At 43.8% G+C, this 14,479-nt stretch overlaps 1 protein-coding gene across 5 annotated transcripts in view; it reads right to left on the bottom strand.

Annotated features, from left to right (window-relative positions):
* Nucleotides 1–275: 275 nt before the first annotated feature.
* The window catches only part of NHSL1 (NHS like 1), a 97,688-nt gene continuing 83,484 nt past the window's right edge, over nt 276–14,479 (bottom strand). For 2 of the 5 annotated variants that reach the window (XM_032184303.1, XM_032184301.1), the window contains 3 exons: nt 6,702–10,115; nt 6,021–6,150; nt 276–2,570 (listed from right to left, as the gene is read on the bottom strand). In XM_032184303.1, coding sequence (XP_032040194.1) covers nt 1,847–2,570; nt 6,021–6,150; nt 6,702–10,115 — 4,268 coding nt within the window. In that variant the 3' untranslated portion in view covers nt 276–1,846. Of the gene's footprint in view, nt 2,571–5,563; nt 5,616–6,020; nt 6,151–6,701; nt 10,116–14,479 lie in introns of all 5 variants that reach the window. The other 3 variants (XM_032184302.1, XM_032184304.1, XM_032184305.1) reach the window with 2 other exon arrangements.

The following is a 14,479-nucleotide window of genomic DNA, read 5'->3' as shown; positions in this document are numbered from 1 at the left end:
GAAACACTCATGTATGATACTGGAAAAAAAAAAAAAAAAAAAAAAAAAAAAAAAGCTTATGATTATTTCATTTTGTTTAGTCTTAGCATTGACATGCCAAAATGGGATGGATGTGTAAGTATGCCTTAGTTCTGTCTCTAAACTGAATTAGTAACTTTTGCAATGAGAAGTGGAGATTAGTAGCCAGATGCATGGTTTATGGCATTCAGCGGGTTGCCATACACTGCTGAACACATCTTTTGAAGGAGATTTTAATCAACTCAAAAGACAATATGGCAACTGGCAGCCTTTTTCTTTATTGAAGCAAAGTCACAGCATTTTCATCACTGTTCCCCTCTTGTGAAGGGAAGAGTTAAACAAAGGCCCCTGAAATTTACATTACTAACAAGTAAAGGATTGAAGAAAGAGATTACAAGCATATTTCTCTAAAATAAATAATCTACAAAGAGTGCTTTTTTCTTTTTAAAAGCAATCTAAAAATGTATAAATTCTACGGTAGGGAGATCAAAAGATATTTTAACAACTTTTAATATTTACAAACAATACAAAAACTGCGCACGCCATCAAATGATGCAAAAATTCTTCTTACAAATGAAAAGCTTCATTCCTACTAAGAACCCCAAACTCCAGCCAATAGTTCAGTTTTAATTAATGGTTTTCTTTACAATTGGAAAACCGTTTAATGTTTTTATTTTCTGTAAAATATACAATAAAAATGATCCTCACTAAATTATTAAGGTTAAAAAAGGAAAAGAAATACTGCAGGCAAATCAAAAAGGAAAGTAACTGTAACTCATTCTTTGGTAACCAAAAGTTAGCAAGTATTCGTATTTCAAGTGATGAAAAGTAATAGCCCTTCCATTTTGACAAATGGAAGAAAGACTTCTGGCAAAACGTTACTCCCAAATTTCAATTTGGAAAGACAGGCTCCACCTACAGCTCCGTAGTGCAAGTTCTCAATTTTTATTTATTTATTTTTTTAATAATTCAGAAACTTAACCTTTCCAAACTCCAGCAGTATACAGTTTAATTCCTCTCCCACTTCTCTGTTGTCTGCTCACAACCTCTGCACACATGCAGTTGTTCCAGTTCTCTAAGGGAATACTCTGGTCAGGGAAGCACTTCACTTGGAAACTTGTGTTTCGCCAAGTGCACGTGTGTGGCTGCACAGCAGCTAGTACTGTGTTATAAAACTTCGCTCCCTCTTCCGTGTTAACTCACGTTTCATTTTCCCTCAGGAAAAAACAAAGTACCCTGGACCAACTCTTAACCCGGTGACTTATTTGCATTAGCAGGACAAGCATCCTCTGACTCTGGGACATACCCGAGTAGGAAGCCCTGCAGCCCCAGCACCAACTCCACTGCCCTCTCACAGGTCCACGCACCTCGTCCTACCACTCTGCTTAACGAATGCACTACGCTGCACCATTGCAATGCTTTTGAAGCAAACGTCCAGCTTGTAGCACAGAAGCCTTCCCATTCCTCTTTTTCAGGCTTATTCCTAAATTTTGCTCGCACAATTGCAGTCTCAAGAAAAAGAAAAACTTCACACCCCTACAGGCTCTGAGAAAAATCCCTCCCCACACCCCGCAAGAGGACTTCTAAGGCTTTACACAAAAATTTCCGCTGTTACTTTCTTTAAGCCACAGACCATTCATTCAAAGCAAGTCCTCCCCACCCCAACCCAACCATGCAAAACTATCATTGCTTCGGCATTTAAACACACACATGCAGTTCATGGAATAAATGCTCCGTGAAGTAAACTTGTCCTGATCTGGGCTTTCTTCTGGAATCTAGTCCTCTGTCATTTTCTAGATAAATATCCAATGCCTTCTGTCACAGCCTCTTAACTTTCTTCAGCTGAAGGACTTAGATACTTCTCCGAAGTACCTGGCTGCGTCATTAAGTCTAGATGGGTTGGATCCAAGGTCTCCTTGCAGCCTGGCTCCTCAGCGTACGGAAAGTCATTCATGTCTATTTCATCACTGTTAAACATATCGAGCTGCCTCTCCTGCTGCTCTTCCAAAGTCCTTCGGACCCTGCCCTCCGCCTGCTCCACCACTTCCCCGTCTCCTTCGCTAATCACAGTCATGGGGCTGCTCTGGATGCGGTTGCGGACGTTGTACTTGCTGCTGGCAGCGGAGGGGGGCGTTCGCGATCGGCCGTACCTAGTGCCAGAAAAGGACATGCTCCTCGGCATCAGGCCCTCGCTCTTGGCCCACTCCTCCTGGGCCCGTTTGCTCTTGCTGGGCGAGCAGCTGGCCGGGCTGTCAGAAAGGTCCGGGGAGGTGTCTGTCTTTGCCCGGTGGAACCGCGGGTCCGTGTTCTTCAACATCTCTGCTGCTGACATGCGGGAGCTGGTGTCACAGCGACTCCCCTTCTTCAGCAGCAGGGCTTTGAAGTTGTCATTGCTGGTGCTGCTCTTGCGAACGCTTCTCTGAATGGATCCTGCTTGTTTGAGGGTAGACAAGGTTGGGGAAGCACCAGTGGGCGTTACGGGGGGCGATGGAGAATGGTTGCGGGTGCGCTCGTCTTCAGAATCTTTACGGCCAAGGACTTTCCTTTTGGATCTGAGTTTGGAAAACAAAAAAGAGAAAACAACAAATGAAACCTTTTACCTCACCTAGTTGAACTCAGCATAGAGGGATGACAATGAATTAAGCTAAAGCCACGAGAGGGAGAAGGGAGAAGTAATCTAAATCTAAAGTATGAGCAAGAACACCACCAAAACCGTAAAGGCATTAATGCAAGTATTGTAGGTATACGCTAAGTTCATTATTCTTTTTCTGCAAATCTGGAACAACAAAACTATAAAACTGGCAATACTGATGTCCAAAACACTTTGAGTCTGTTTAGCAAATCCAATTTTCACTATTCCACTGCTCAGACTAATTCATTAAGAAGATAATTCTCAATGCCTTTTTTCTGTTAGTTTGGGGACTTGATTAAAAATATGCCATCAAATATGTTTTGTTTGTTTGTTTTTTGCTTTTTGCTGTTTCATTTGATGCTTTCTGGAGAATTAGTGTATTTTAGTGCACTTCATTTAGAAAAGGATATTGCAATGCACTGCTGCAGTTAAGATCAAGTTAAGTGAGGCAGACATAACCATCCCTCCAAAAACCTAAATTAAATGAATAGTGAAAACCAAGTTTTCTAGCTTCTAAATCCACAGTCCTGTTGGTGCTCTACCATTGCAACTCGTTGACTTAATGAAGGAGAGACCAACTTTCTGAATGAAAGTTCTCTCTCCCCATGAAAGGGCTCAGTGTTTTTAATTTAAATGTAAAGTGCAGTGATTAAAAAAAAAATAAAAAAGAAACAAGCATAGGACTGAGAATAAGTGGAAACTGGAGTTCCATTGCCCCATTTTTATATTATTAGAAATCTTAAAGAAAGGGATGTATAACATGCCTTGTATCTGTAGCAAAGTTGCTTTGCTTCTTTGTGGGCTAAACAAGAATGAATTCAAGAAGGTCAAATAAATCGTGATTTTACATATTCTCTTTTGCCAGAAGTTTAAAACAAGTCAGCAGACTTGTTACAAATACAAGATTATCATGGTATAATTCCATATTAATGTTTATCAAAGATGTGTCCAATACAGACCGTTCCCCTTGTAAAATAGGATTCTACTCAAGGCAATCTTTAGCTATACTTTCTTACAGGGTCTGAGAATTTGCCAAGGCAAGCTCAAATGTTTTTATGCATTGCAGCCTACTGACAGAAAAAAATACAATGAAACGAAGTAGCAGGATCCATCAGCTAAGTGGGTGGCAGCAACAGATATTGCCATATAAACTCTGCCAATACTTAGGAGCGATCCTGTCTCTCTAAGCAGTGAAGTTCACAAATACACCACTTGTGATACCCCCACAGGCAACTGTAACAGCGGCTATTCTCAGCTGCTGCCGCTGCCACTTGTCTGTCTGAGAGCAGAATGTAATACTGACATCCATTCAGCCTGGGGATGAATGGGCAACAGAAGATAGCATAAGGATAAAATGATGACTTCGGTAGTGGGAAACTTGAGAAGCTTGTCTAGATTTGACTGTGTGTCAGTGCCATAGGCAGCAAGTGATCTGGTGCTTGAGTGGATCTATAATGCTGCGTGCAAGCCTGTGTGTGAACCAGTTACAGGGGAAGAGACTTCCTTTCATTAGGATACTGACTGCCTATGGCTATCTTTAAACACTCCAGGGCTGAGGCTGTACTGCTGCCAAAAATCAAACTAAATTCCAAAGAAAAACAGCACAAAACTCTATTTCAAAGATCTGCAGGGAAAGACTTGGTTATCCTGGCTTGAAGTAACTCAGCAACACAGTGAATGCAGGGCAGAATGGTCAGTTTGCTGGCAGCATCTAACCAGTTTTTCTCAGCATGTATAAATTACAGCAAAGACTTAAAATTAAGAACCAGGTTTGGTTTTGGTGGCTTTTCAGACAGAGATAGGATATATATTCAAACAAAACTGTGACTTAAACTTAGATTTTTCTTCCTGCCCTTGACGCACATACCACCAAATTTCTTGTCTTACTCTGAAGGACATTTTCAAGAGTGCCAATCACTGAAATAACACCTTTTAGAAATGGAGGGAGGCGAACATTTTGATTAGCCAACAACCAAGGAAGATAAGTGGTTCAAGTCTAAAGCCAACAAAAGCAAGGTCTTAATAATAAATGTGTCAAGCAGTTTTAACTATGTCACATCCAGTTCCATTGTCCATTTCCCCATAAACTCATGAATTCTGTGTATGTGCATACACACAGAGAGCCACTCTCTATCCACATACAGAATGGAAAAGGTTACTGGCCAGAATACGTCATTCTAAAAACAGACTTGTCGCAGTCCTAGTGAGTGCCATGCAGCGTGAATGCAACAGGCCATTTTTAGAACAGCTCCTACAGGCCAAATCCTAAGGGATAACAGTAAGTTATAAAAAGTCAGTATTGCATATATGTCATTTTTGTAACATCTGAAACAGAATAGTTTCAAAAATAAAAGAAAAAGCATTTTCATCCCAAGTTGTTTCCCAAATCCTAGCCAACTTCTCACAAAAGGCTTTCTCTGTCCCTCAGTACTGATGTAGAAAAGTCACGCACATATGTGCAAACTGACCAGACACCTGGATAAGCATATCTGGATGCCACTAAGCACTTTGTGTGACCAGGAGATGGCTCCTTCAGATTTTGAAGTAAAAGACAGAACCACAAGATGGCACTACCACTACACTGATTCTAGTCTAAATCCAAGTTTGGTAATTCAGAGTGGTAATGGTCTTCTGTGTGTACTGTTTAAATGGTGCACACGTTCCATTTTGTATTTTTAGGCTTTTTTTGTTTTCTTTTTTTCCTTGCAAACCTACCATGAACAGCATGGAAATCTAGTTGCCTGTTTTGTTTTTAAGGGAAATGAATAATGTCATTAATAAGAGCCAGTATTGCACATTTCATTCATAAACCAGTTTGACACAAAACACCCGACCTCAGGCTGGATTATGGCAAACTATAATCCAGCGTTTGCCATATGTTTTGCCATATGACTGACATGTTGTGTTACTTGCCAGTTTCAGCCACGCTTGCCATGAAGCATTAGCGTTGAGCCTCTGTCCCAAACTGCACCATATAAGCAGCGAAGAGTAAAAAGAGATGGAGAACGAGAATGAAAACAAAAAGATACACAGAAAAAGCAACAGTAGAGTTAATATGGCAGATTGAGAACAGTACAATAAATACTAGATGTAACTTGGTATTTTAAGAGGCAGGATATTTATAATATAATCTATATTGATTTAACCAAGTAGCTTTTAGTTCAGAATGAATTAAATATATTGTAAAACAATAAAACACAAGCTCTTTTCCATATGTTTTCATATATAGCCTTAGTAGAAAGCTGATAAATGTGTGCTTTCAATTAAAGCAACGACTGTTGTAACTGTGTGTTTTAGAAAAACGATGACAATTAATTTTTTGAGGGAATTAATGGACCAGGCAGTATGGACAGGGAAATTTCTACAGTACCTGTGGATGGCTGCAAAAAGATCCTCAGTAGTCCTTGGTCTCGCTGGTGTTGCCACTCCGTCCGTCTCTTCCCCATAACTACTGCTTGGCAGGAAGGAACTATTTGCTGTATCCGACTCAAACACCTCGGCTACGCAGAAATAATGAACAATACTGTCAGTCCGTCACGGGAACCCAACAGATTTACAATCTTGAAATCACCCCCCTTTGCTTCCAAGGCAAAACACCCGAGGGATTTAGCAAGTACACCAGTTGTTGTTGTGATTTCAGAATACACTCGCTTAGGAAACTGCAGTGCACGAAAAGCCTGTGCTTGTTCACACACATGCAGAGTACGATGCTGAAGGAACATTTCTATGGTTTCCATTAAAATGCAAAATCAAAATCAACAAAGCTAACCATGTTCTCATAGCATGTGTTAATCCTAGCAGTTAAGTAAAGCACCGTTTTCATTTCCACATCTGCGATAACGAGGTATCAGAAAGGAATAAGAAGAAATGTCATCAATTATTAATCTGATCCCTGCAACTTTCTTTAGGCTTTCAGCTTTAACTACTGCAAGAGCTTCTTTTCTCTACAGAAGAGCATCTGACTGCTAGGATTGCTATCCTCACTCCCCACATTCCTTAACATAGCTATTGCTATGTCTGAAGAAGAGGCAAAGAGAACAGACTCACTCACCACTTTCGTTCTCCTGAGATAGGTGCCCGTCAGTGTTACTGCCACTGTCTTGGCTGCTGCCTGAACTGCTTCCTTCATCAAAAGCAGGCTGCTCCTCCTGCCTGCCTTCTTCTTGAACTGGTGATGCAGCAGGCTGTGCCACAAAGGCACTAGCTCCCACTGTTTCGGAGAAGGTGACTCCGGCAGCTCCTCCCTCTGGAACCAGGCTGCCAGAGTCCATCTCGCTAGAGCTGAGTCCATCTGTAAGACAATTTCTCGCCTCCTCGCAGTGTGCAAGCACAGCGTCTCTCTTAGTTGGGCTTGGTGCGCCTCTGACAGTATCACCCACTTCAGCTATTTTCTCCACTGTGAGGTCTAACTGTGGAGGTGGTACAACGAGGAACAGTTTGGGTTTCTTTGAAATGGGAGGTGGTTTCTTGTTTGGCAATACGACCTGAGTCTTGTCCGGAGATGCTGGTGACCCCTGAGGTGACATGTCTTTGCTCTGCACTGGAGACTCAGGCGTGTCTTCAGTGGCTGTCCCCACTGAAACAGCTTCGACAGACTTGCTTAGACCTACTGTACCTGCAGATTTTTGATCACTGTCAAGCGCAGGTATGTTGTCAGAGAGAACCAGAGGAGGACTCTGAGCCAGTGTTTGAGCTGCGTTTTTAAATGAAGTGCCATGAGTTTTCATCTCCTCTTCACCTAAGCTGTTACTGAGTCTCAGGGAGAGAGACGGCTTTAGGGAAGTCTGTGATGATGAGCTTACAGCACCCTTTTCCTGAGAGGTGGTTTCAGAAGCAGGTTCGGGTGATGGTTCACCTTCTGTTGCTTTTTTCACAGACCTCAGCTGCACCATTTGCAATGCTTTGGTAGTTACTAAGGGCATCACGGGTCTTGATGCATCTTGCTTGTTGAAGGGCTGCTTCACTGGGCTGTAGCAAGGATCTTCCTGATTACGTTTCTTAAAAGAATACTGTGGGTGTATCGCTGCACCCTTTGTCAGCTTCGGATCGAGAGGTGGTGCTGGCGGCGGGACAGCTAAGGGGAAAGTAGCAGGAGGAACAGGGGAAGAGAATGAAGTGATGGAAGTTTCTTGTGGTAACCACTGGGCACTGTGGGCAAAGGAAGAATTTCCATCAGCTTCTGGTGGAGGAGGGGGAAATGTGGGAGAGGCTGGCAACAGTGCTAGATCCATGACTTCTGCTGGAGGAGGAGGAGGAGGATAGGGAGGAGAGAGCTCAGGGCAATGTGGAGGAGGTGTTGGAAGCAGAGGTGGTGGAGGAGCTGCACCCAAATCCAGAGGAGAGCTCGGGGTGGGGTCCATTTTCTTCACACTCATGCTCCCTTCAGTAGATGTATTTGAAGAAAGAGAGGTGGAGGATGAAGAAATGGAGACTGAAGACAGAAGAGAGGACTTCCTTTCAGGCACTTTAGGTTTCAGCTTGGATTTCCCGTTTCCTGACGATGCAGATTTTAGCAGTACAGGCACTGGAGTAAGCGCAGTGGGCGTGTTGGACTGGCTGGAGTACCCACTGGATGGTGATGTGACTCGGTGGGATTTCTCCGGAGAAGTGCTCTTTGGTTTGGCCAGTCCACTGGGCACTTGTGGCACTGAAGCCCTCGAGCCATCGCTGAGGTGGCCGATGCTGTAATCACTGAGAGCAGACGACGTGCTGGCAGAATGGGTCACCGGGGACTTGACCTGGTCGTCTGCCACCGCGGCGTAGTCGCTGTAGTAACCCCACTGGTCGGCATACTCTGACTTGATGCTGCTCGTTTCGCTCTGGGAGGGGGTGACGGTGCAGATGGAGTACAGGTTTGGGGCGGTGGTGGACATCATGCTGCTGCTGGCACTGACGGAGCTCTGGCTGCGAGAGCGCAGCACCCAGGGATCCTCGTAGTCGCTGCAGGGGCTCTGGGAAGGGGAGCTGCTGTTTTTGCACTTGAGGTTCAACTGCAGAGAATGCTGCAGGGTGGCAATTAGGGTTTCATCAAGCACCTGTCCATTGGACTGGGCTTTTTTCTTGGGTACCCTCCTGAGTGAGTCTGTTCTAGATGGCGGCAAAGGCGGCTTCTTTGCCTTCTTTAGAGAGATGTTTCTCACCAGGGATTTGTCACCTTGGCCCACCGGGTCATCCTGATGTTTCTTCTCCTTTCCTTCAAAGACGTTAATCACGCTGTCTCTGGGGTTCCCAAAACCATTAGTGCTACTGCATGGCACATCCGACTTCAGCCCAGAGTCCACGGGCATGGAGCTGTAATAACCATCGTGGTCCACCGAATACAGAGAAGTGGAATCTTCTCTGGCCGACGTCCTCTCCAGGCTGCTGCTGCTCAGGTTGCTGCCAGGAGTGGCACAGCCTGGTGTGGTACAAGCCACCTTGCGTGAAGAAGCCTCGCTGCTTTCCGCAGACTTGTATAGCCAATGCTCTGTGCTGCTCGCTGCTGCTTGCGTTCGCTCCCCTGAATAGCTAGATTCACTCCTGCCATCGCTGTCCTGGGACTGGCTTGGTAAAGCAAGATTGTTTCTGCAGGTGTAGTTCGCACTCTGAGACCCAGCCTCTGCATTTCCAGGAGTGCTGAGAGAGACAGCAGAGTCACCAAGGGAGAGCATCATGACCGTGTTAGACGGGATGGTGTCTGACGTCTGCGAGTGACGTGTGGAGCTACTCTCACTCCAGTTGCCACTTGAAGAATGGTGATCTTCCTTCCCACTTATTGCATTGCTGGCAACAGGATTGTCTCTTGGCTTTGGGTACGCAGCAGAGCCACCCATTTTATTATCCAATGATCCAGCACTCTGGGCAGTGTGAATAACAATAACTTCTGAGGAAGACGACAGCGTTGCATTGGGAATGACACTCGTGGAGTAGGTGGCATGAGGAGAGACCACACATGCTGGGCTCGTGGACTTTTCGCTGTCATAGCTTCTCACCTCTTGAGACTTTGGCCTTGAAACAGTCCCTGTCGTGGGATTACTCCTCAGATGCACAGCACCATCATCCACTTGCAGTTTGCTTATCTGGTGGGGTAAAGTGCCAGCGATGTCTTCCGTCTGCCGAGAGATGCTCTGCGTCTGTTCTAGGGACTGCAGAGACACTCTCGCACCAGCCCGAGGCAAGCTGTGAAAACCCATGTCACTATTTTGGCGAGAAGCAAATATAACCGCGGCAGAATCACTCATCACCGACATGTTTCCAGATGAGCTGGAGAACTGAGACATCTGGGCTGCAATGCCTTGTCCTTTCTGCGCTCGTATTCTTCTCATTGAAGGGGGCACAACTTTAACTTCCTCGGTCTGGCAGCTGGTGTCCTTGGTTTCAGACCGCTGCATAGCAGAGCGATAGCTGTCTAGTCTGCCTAGCGTGGAGCAGTGGTCTGGGACATACATCGAATGCCCTCGGAAATCGCTTTGGCCAGTGCCAACTGCTGGAGTCAAAATAAAATAATTATTCCTTGAAGAGCAAATTCACATTTATCTTCTTACTCATTTAAAAGCAACAACAACAAATCAGCAATCTGCTTGATCCCCAATCTCTTGAAGGTTATGCCTCCTGAAAAGGAATCTGTAACAATGGATTTTGCACAGGCATTGCTTATTTTCTGCATTTCTCTTCCCTTTTTCCTCATTACTAGGAACCTTCTGCTTACAGAACCGTCTGTGTTCCTGCCACACATTCGACACATGAAATCCTCTTTTTATGACATGGTAATAATTTCCATAGTAATCAGTTATGTCAGAAACCAAGTAGCACTGTTTGACTTCTAGGAGGCAAAGCAGCGGGAACAGACAAAAGCCTGAGAAATGTGAAGTGTGTTTCCATGCTAATGCCTCGTGCAATAAAGAAAAGGGGAAGGAAATCTGGAGACTAATGTGAATAATCACGTCTGCTTTTTAAAAGCACTATACTTCAGAAAAAATGTTCAGTAGGCATGGATAGCTGTCCAAGTCTTGCCATTCTTCTGAAGGGAGGCTAACACACTGAACCATGCATTGTTTTACTGTAAATAACACGTATGCTATAACAACATTTATACAGAGATAGGATCCAACACTACAAAGAAAAACGTTAAATAACATTTCTCCACACAACTGCTTTCTATTTATCACTGAGGAATAACTCCAGGAAATGGGGAAAAGAAACAGCTAGTACTAATGATTATCTCATCCTCAGCACCACCAGAAAACCAAAAATAACTGTACTTTAAAAAATGAAATAATAATGATAAATCAGCATAAGCAGACTTTGAGGACAAAGGAAAAGCTGTTTTAATTCAAAATACAGCATCCCTGGGTCAGCAGGAAGGACCCTAAGGTCCTTTTACATTTACATTTTTATTGGTAGCTGCCTTAAAACCAAGAATCAGCGTACAGCCTTAAAATTAGTCTGTGTAAGGCTCTTGCTTCTCGATTCAGTCGCACCACTTTATAAATAGCAGACACAGGAGGCAGCCATGCTGCTGGAGATGCGTGTAAGAATGCTGCACATGTCGCTGCAAGGGGAAATTGGTTATTGCAAATCGCCACCTTAAAGCTGCTCTCAGGAGAGATGAGGTAGCACGGCTCGATAGGACTGCACTCTTCACATTGACTGTACGGAACCGGATCAGGAAGATAGGTATTCTTATCCTGCAGCTTTAAACACCACTTAAAGGACATTTAATTATCCTTACTCTTGGCAGGCACAAGAGGCATTTAGGGTAAGGAAAAGAGGGCTCTGAAAAGACTAGAATGAAAGCAGCACACACAAGAAGATTGTTTACTTCTTTTTCCCAGGCACATAAGAAGTCTTTTAGCAGCTTGAAGCCTATTTAGTTTGCTTTGTGTAGATTCTTCTTGCTCTCATGAAAATGTAGCCTCTTTCTGCTTCTGGTACAGATTTAGAGCAAAGCTAGATACTCAGATGCTGGCAAACATCTTGGATAATCTAATATGAGATGCTGTCAGAACAGATGGACTACTGCAGCCAATCAAAATAGCTATTTGCATATCCTGTATGCAGTTATTAACAACAGTACAGTAAGAATACATAGCTTTGCTTGCCACATTTTCCTTTTTTTTTTTTTTTTTCTTTGGAGAATCAGTGTCCCCCTCTGGTTAAGAGAGAGGAAACCATCTAATTAGGCATTATGCATGTTTCTGGAGCTGTGACACGCCTGATAACAACTGTTAGCCAATTAAAAATATCCAGTAATAAAAATTTGTGTACTAAGTTCCATAAATAAGCAAAGAGGTGGGGTACTTTTCCTCTTCCTACCACCGTGAAACACACACACATGCACGACCAGGGGGCTGGTGCAGAACGAAGCTGTAAGCACTACAGCATCTAGTACTGTAACATACTGACCTGAGGCTGAGAGAACCTCACTTCAGCATGTAATCTGTTTGTGTTCGCACAGGAAGCTAAATGCAGTCCACTTCTCAAGCAGCTAAACACACATGGACAGTTTATGCTTCTTTAAAAAGCTCCTGCTAGAGAAGGCAAACAGCAAAGCAGCACAAGACTGGACTTGCTAACCTCCTCGTTCCTCTTGTCAAAACTAGGAGTTTTAGAACGTGGCATTGGGACACACTGATGATTGCAAATGCAAACGATGCTTTAAAATGTGTGAAATACAAAATTAAGCCGTGGTGTTATATCTGAAACCTTGGTGCTACTAAAGAAGAGGGCAGGGACCCTTCTCATGTCAATCCAAGCTAGGTCCTTTACCCATACGGATGACTGTACCTGAGTGCCTGCTGGAGCAGTTCCTGCACCATCCCCTCATGCCCAAGGCCAGGCAAATCCAGGAGCCTGCTGGCTGGCCCATGTCAAAGCTGTGCTGGAGCAGCTCACTAACAAGGGGGCAACGTGAGTGACCATGGGATGCTGCTGAGCATCAGCCCCTACCCTGTGCTCATTACTGGTTGAATAGGGATATGTTCAGGGAAGGGGCTTTCCATAGTTCATGCTATTAACTTCAAGGTCTGAACTATTTTTTGTAGAAATGCAGCATATTCTGAACCATTTCAGCTTTGTTTTCAGCTTTACATGTATGCAGAACCTGATGCAAAGCTGTAAGGATTTACTTGCCCTTTTATAATACAGTTGCACTTCTTCCTCTGTTTCCTGTAGGGGGACAACAGAAATCTGCAGGGAAACTGGTTCAAAACCAAACAAGTAAACAAAGGACCACTGAGGAACTGTGCACTCTTTTAAAATGTTGAGGGTTTTAAGATTTTGGTACAAAGTACAGCAGTAAGGGTTATTTTATTTGCATTTTCCAAAGGTACTGAAAAGCCTTCACTTGCTTCTAGAGTAACTAAAATAAGTGTTTTTTTGTTTGTTTGTTTGTTTCAAAAAAAGGGCAAATGCTCTTCTGTAATGCACGTGTTCAGTGCAGACCCCAGCAGCAAACAAAGAACACCCCGTACCTGGAAGAAGTGAAGTATGCAATATATTTAACACCTCTTGCATGAGAACACAGAGAAGAGGCTCAAATGCATACCTGAGCTTCAAGCAGTTAATTCAAGATGGGGAAAACTGGTGTAACCTGTATATGCCCGACTCTGGTGGTTACTGGATATGACAGAGACTAAGACTGTGCTAATTTGATGGGAAAAAGAAAAGTGCATGTAATCCCCCGGGCTGGGTAGCAGCTACTGGAAAACTCACTGTCTCCCCACAAATCTGGCTGAGCTGGTGGCATCAGCAGCTTGCTCCAGCAGAAAGGTCCTCTGTGCATTGAAAGGAGAGTGGAAAACTGAGGATTTGAGAGGACAAAGTGTGTGTTGGTATCACAGAGAACATGCTTGTTTCAACTAGTGTACAGAAGCAAGCTCTCTTCCCAGACTACTTCTGACTCATCATTTCTACTCTAAGCACTTGTCTCTTCTGCCATAGGCACATTCCTAGGATTTGCTCCTTTCATCTTCTTTCTTCTCATGCCCCACCTAGCAATCCTCCTCCAAACCTGGTGACCTGGCCAAGTCACTATTCAGGCACCACAACTTCCACAATGTTACAAAAAAAACCCACAAACACCAAGAAAACAGAGATCCTTCATCTATTTTACCCTAGTGCCTGCATACCAATGATTTTTTAAAGATGCTCGACAAGAAACAGACAAGTATATCAGGCTCGGGGTAATTTCAGGAATTTTCACTGTGCTCCATGCATCTGTAATCTCTCAAAGGGGAGAAAAACACGGCAGAGAATCCTGTGATATATTTCCACACTGCCAGATAAAAAATATCCTGAATCCTTGCATATATCCCTGCCACCCTGAGAGGGAGAATTTTGATGAAAATATAGGGAACTGAAACTTACTCAGTTCTTGCTACAGCTAAAAAAAGCTAGTATTAGTTAAAAGACAAAATAACTCTTGAGAGTTTCTCTCCAAAGACTGTTTAAAGCTGCAGTTTGAACCAGGATGCAGAATTCCTTGCCTTGAATAGCTGGGTCCTTGTGTGTATTCCTGGAGGACCCCTGGTACCTGGGACTTTCACCTGCGGGACCCATAGTTTGAATGACTGCTAGCACCCAAGGGACTGACTGGAAAAGAACATCGGTTAAGAAGAAGCTCTAGGAGAACAGGTGAGTTCCAAAGGATCAAAAGGACACAAATGCTCACATTTGTTTGAGGTCGAATGGTTTCCTGTAAACCATTTCAAAGGAGTACCAAAAGGGGTCCTGAGCTGTGCCACAAAAAAGCAGGCAAGGGACTGAGTGTTCAGGTGTCATTCATATCCACCCTGATGACTGACAGAAAGCCCCGTGGATGACAACCTCATGGGCTACTGAAGATGGGAG

Source organism: Aythya fuligula, chromosome 3 (assembly GCF_009819795.1).
Source record: "Aythya fuligula isolate bAytFul2 chromosome 3, bAytFul2.pri, whole genome shotgun sequence".
Classification (NCBI taxonomy): domain Eukaryota; kingdom Metazoa; phylum Chordata; class Aves; order Anseriformes; family Anatidae; genus Aythya; species Aythya fuligula.
The sequence above is the reverse complement of the archived record's forward strand: the minus strand, read 5'-3'. Positions and strand labels throughout refer to the sequence as shown.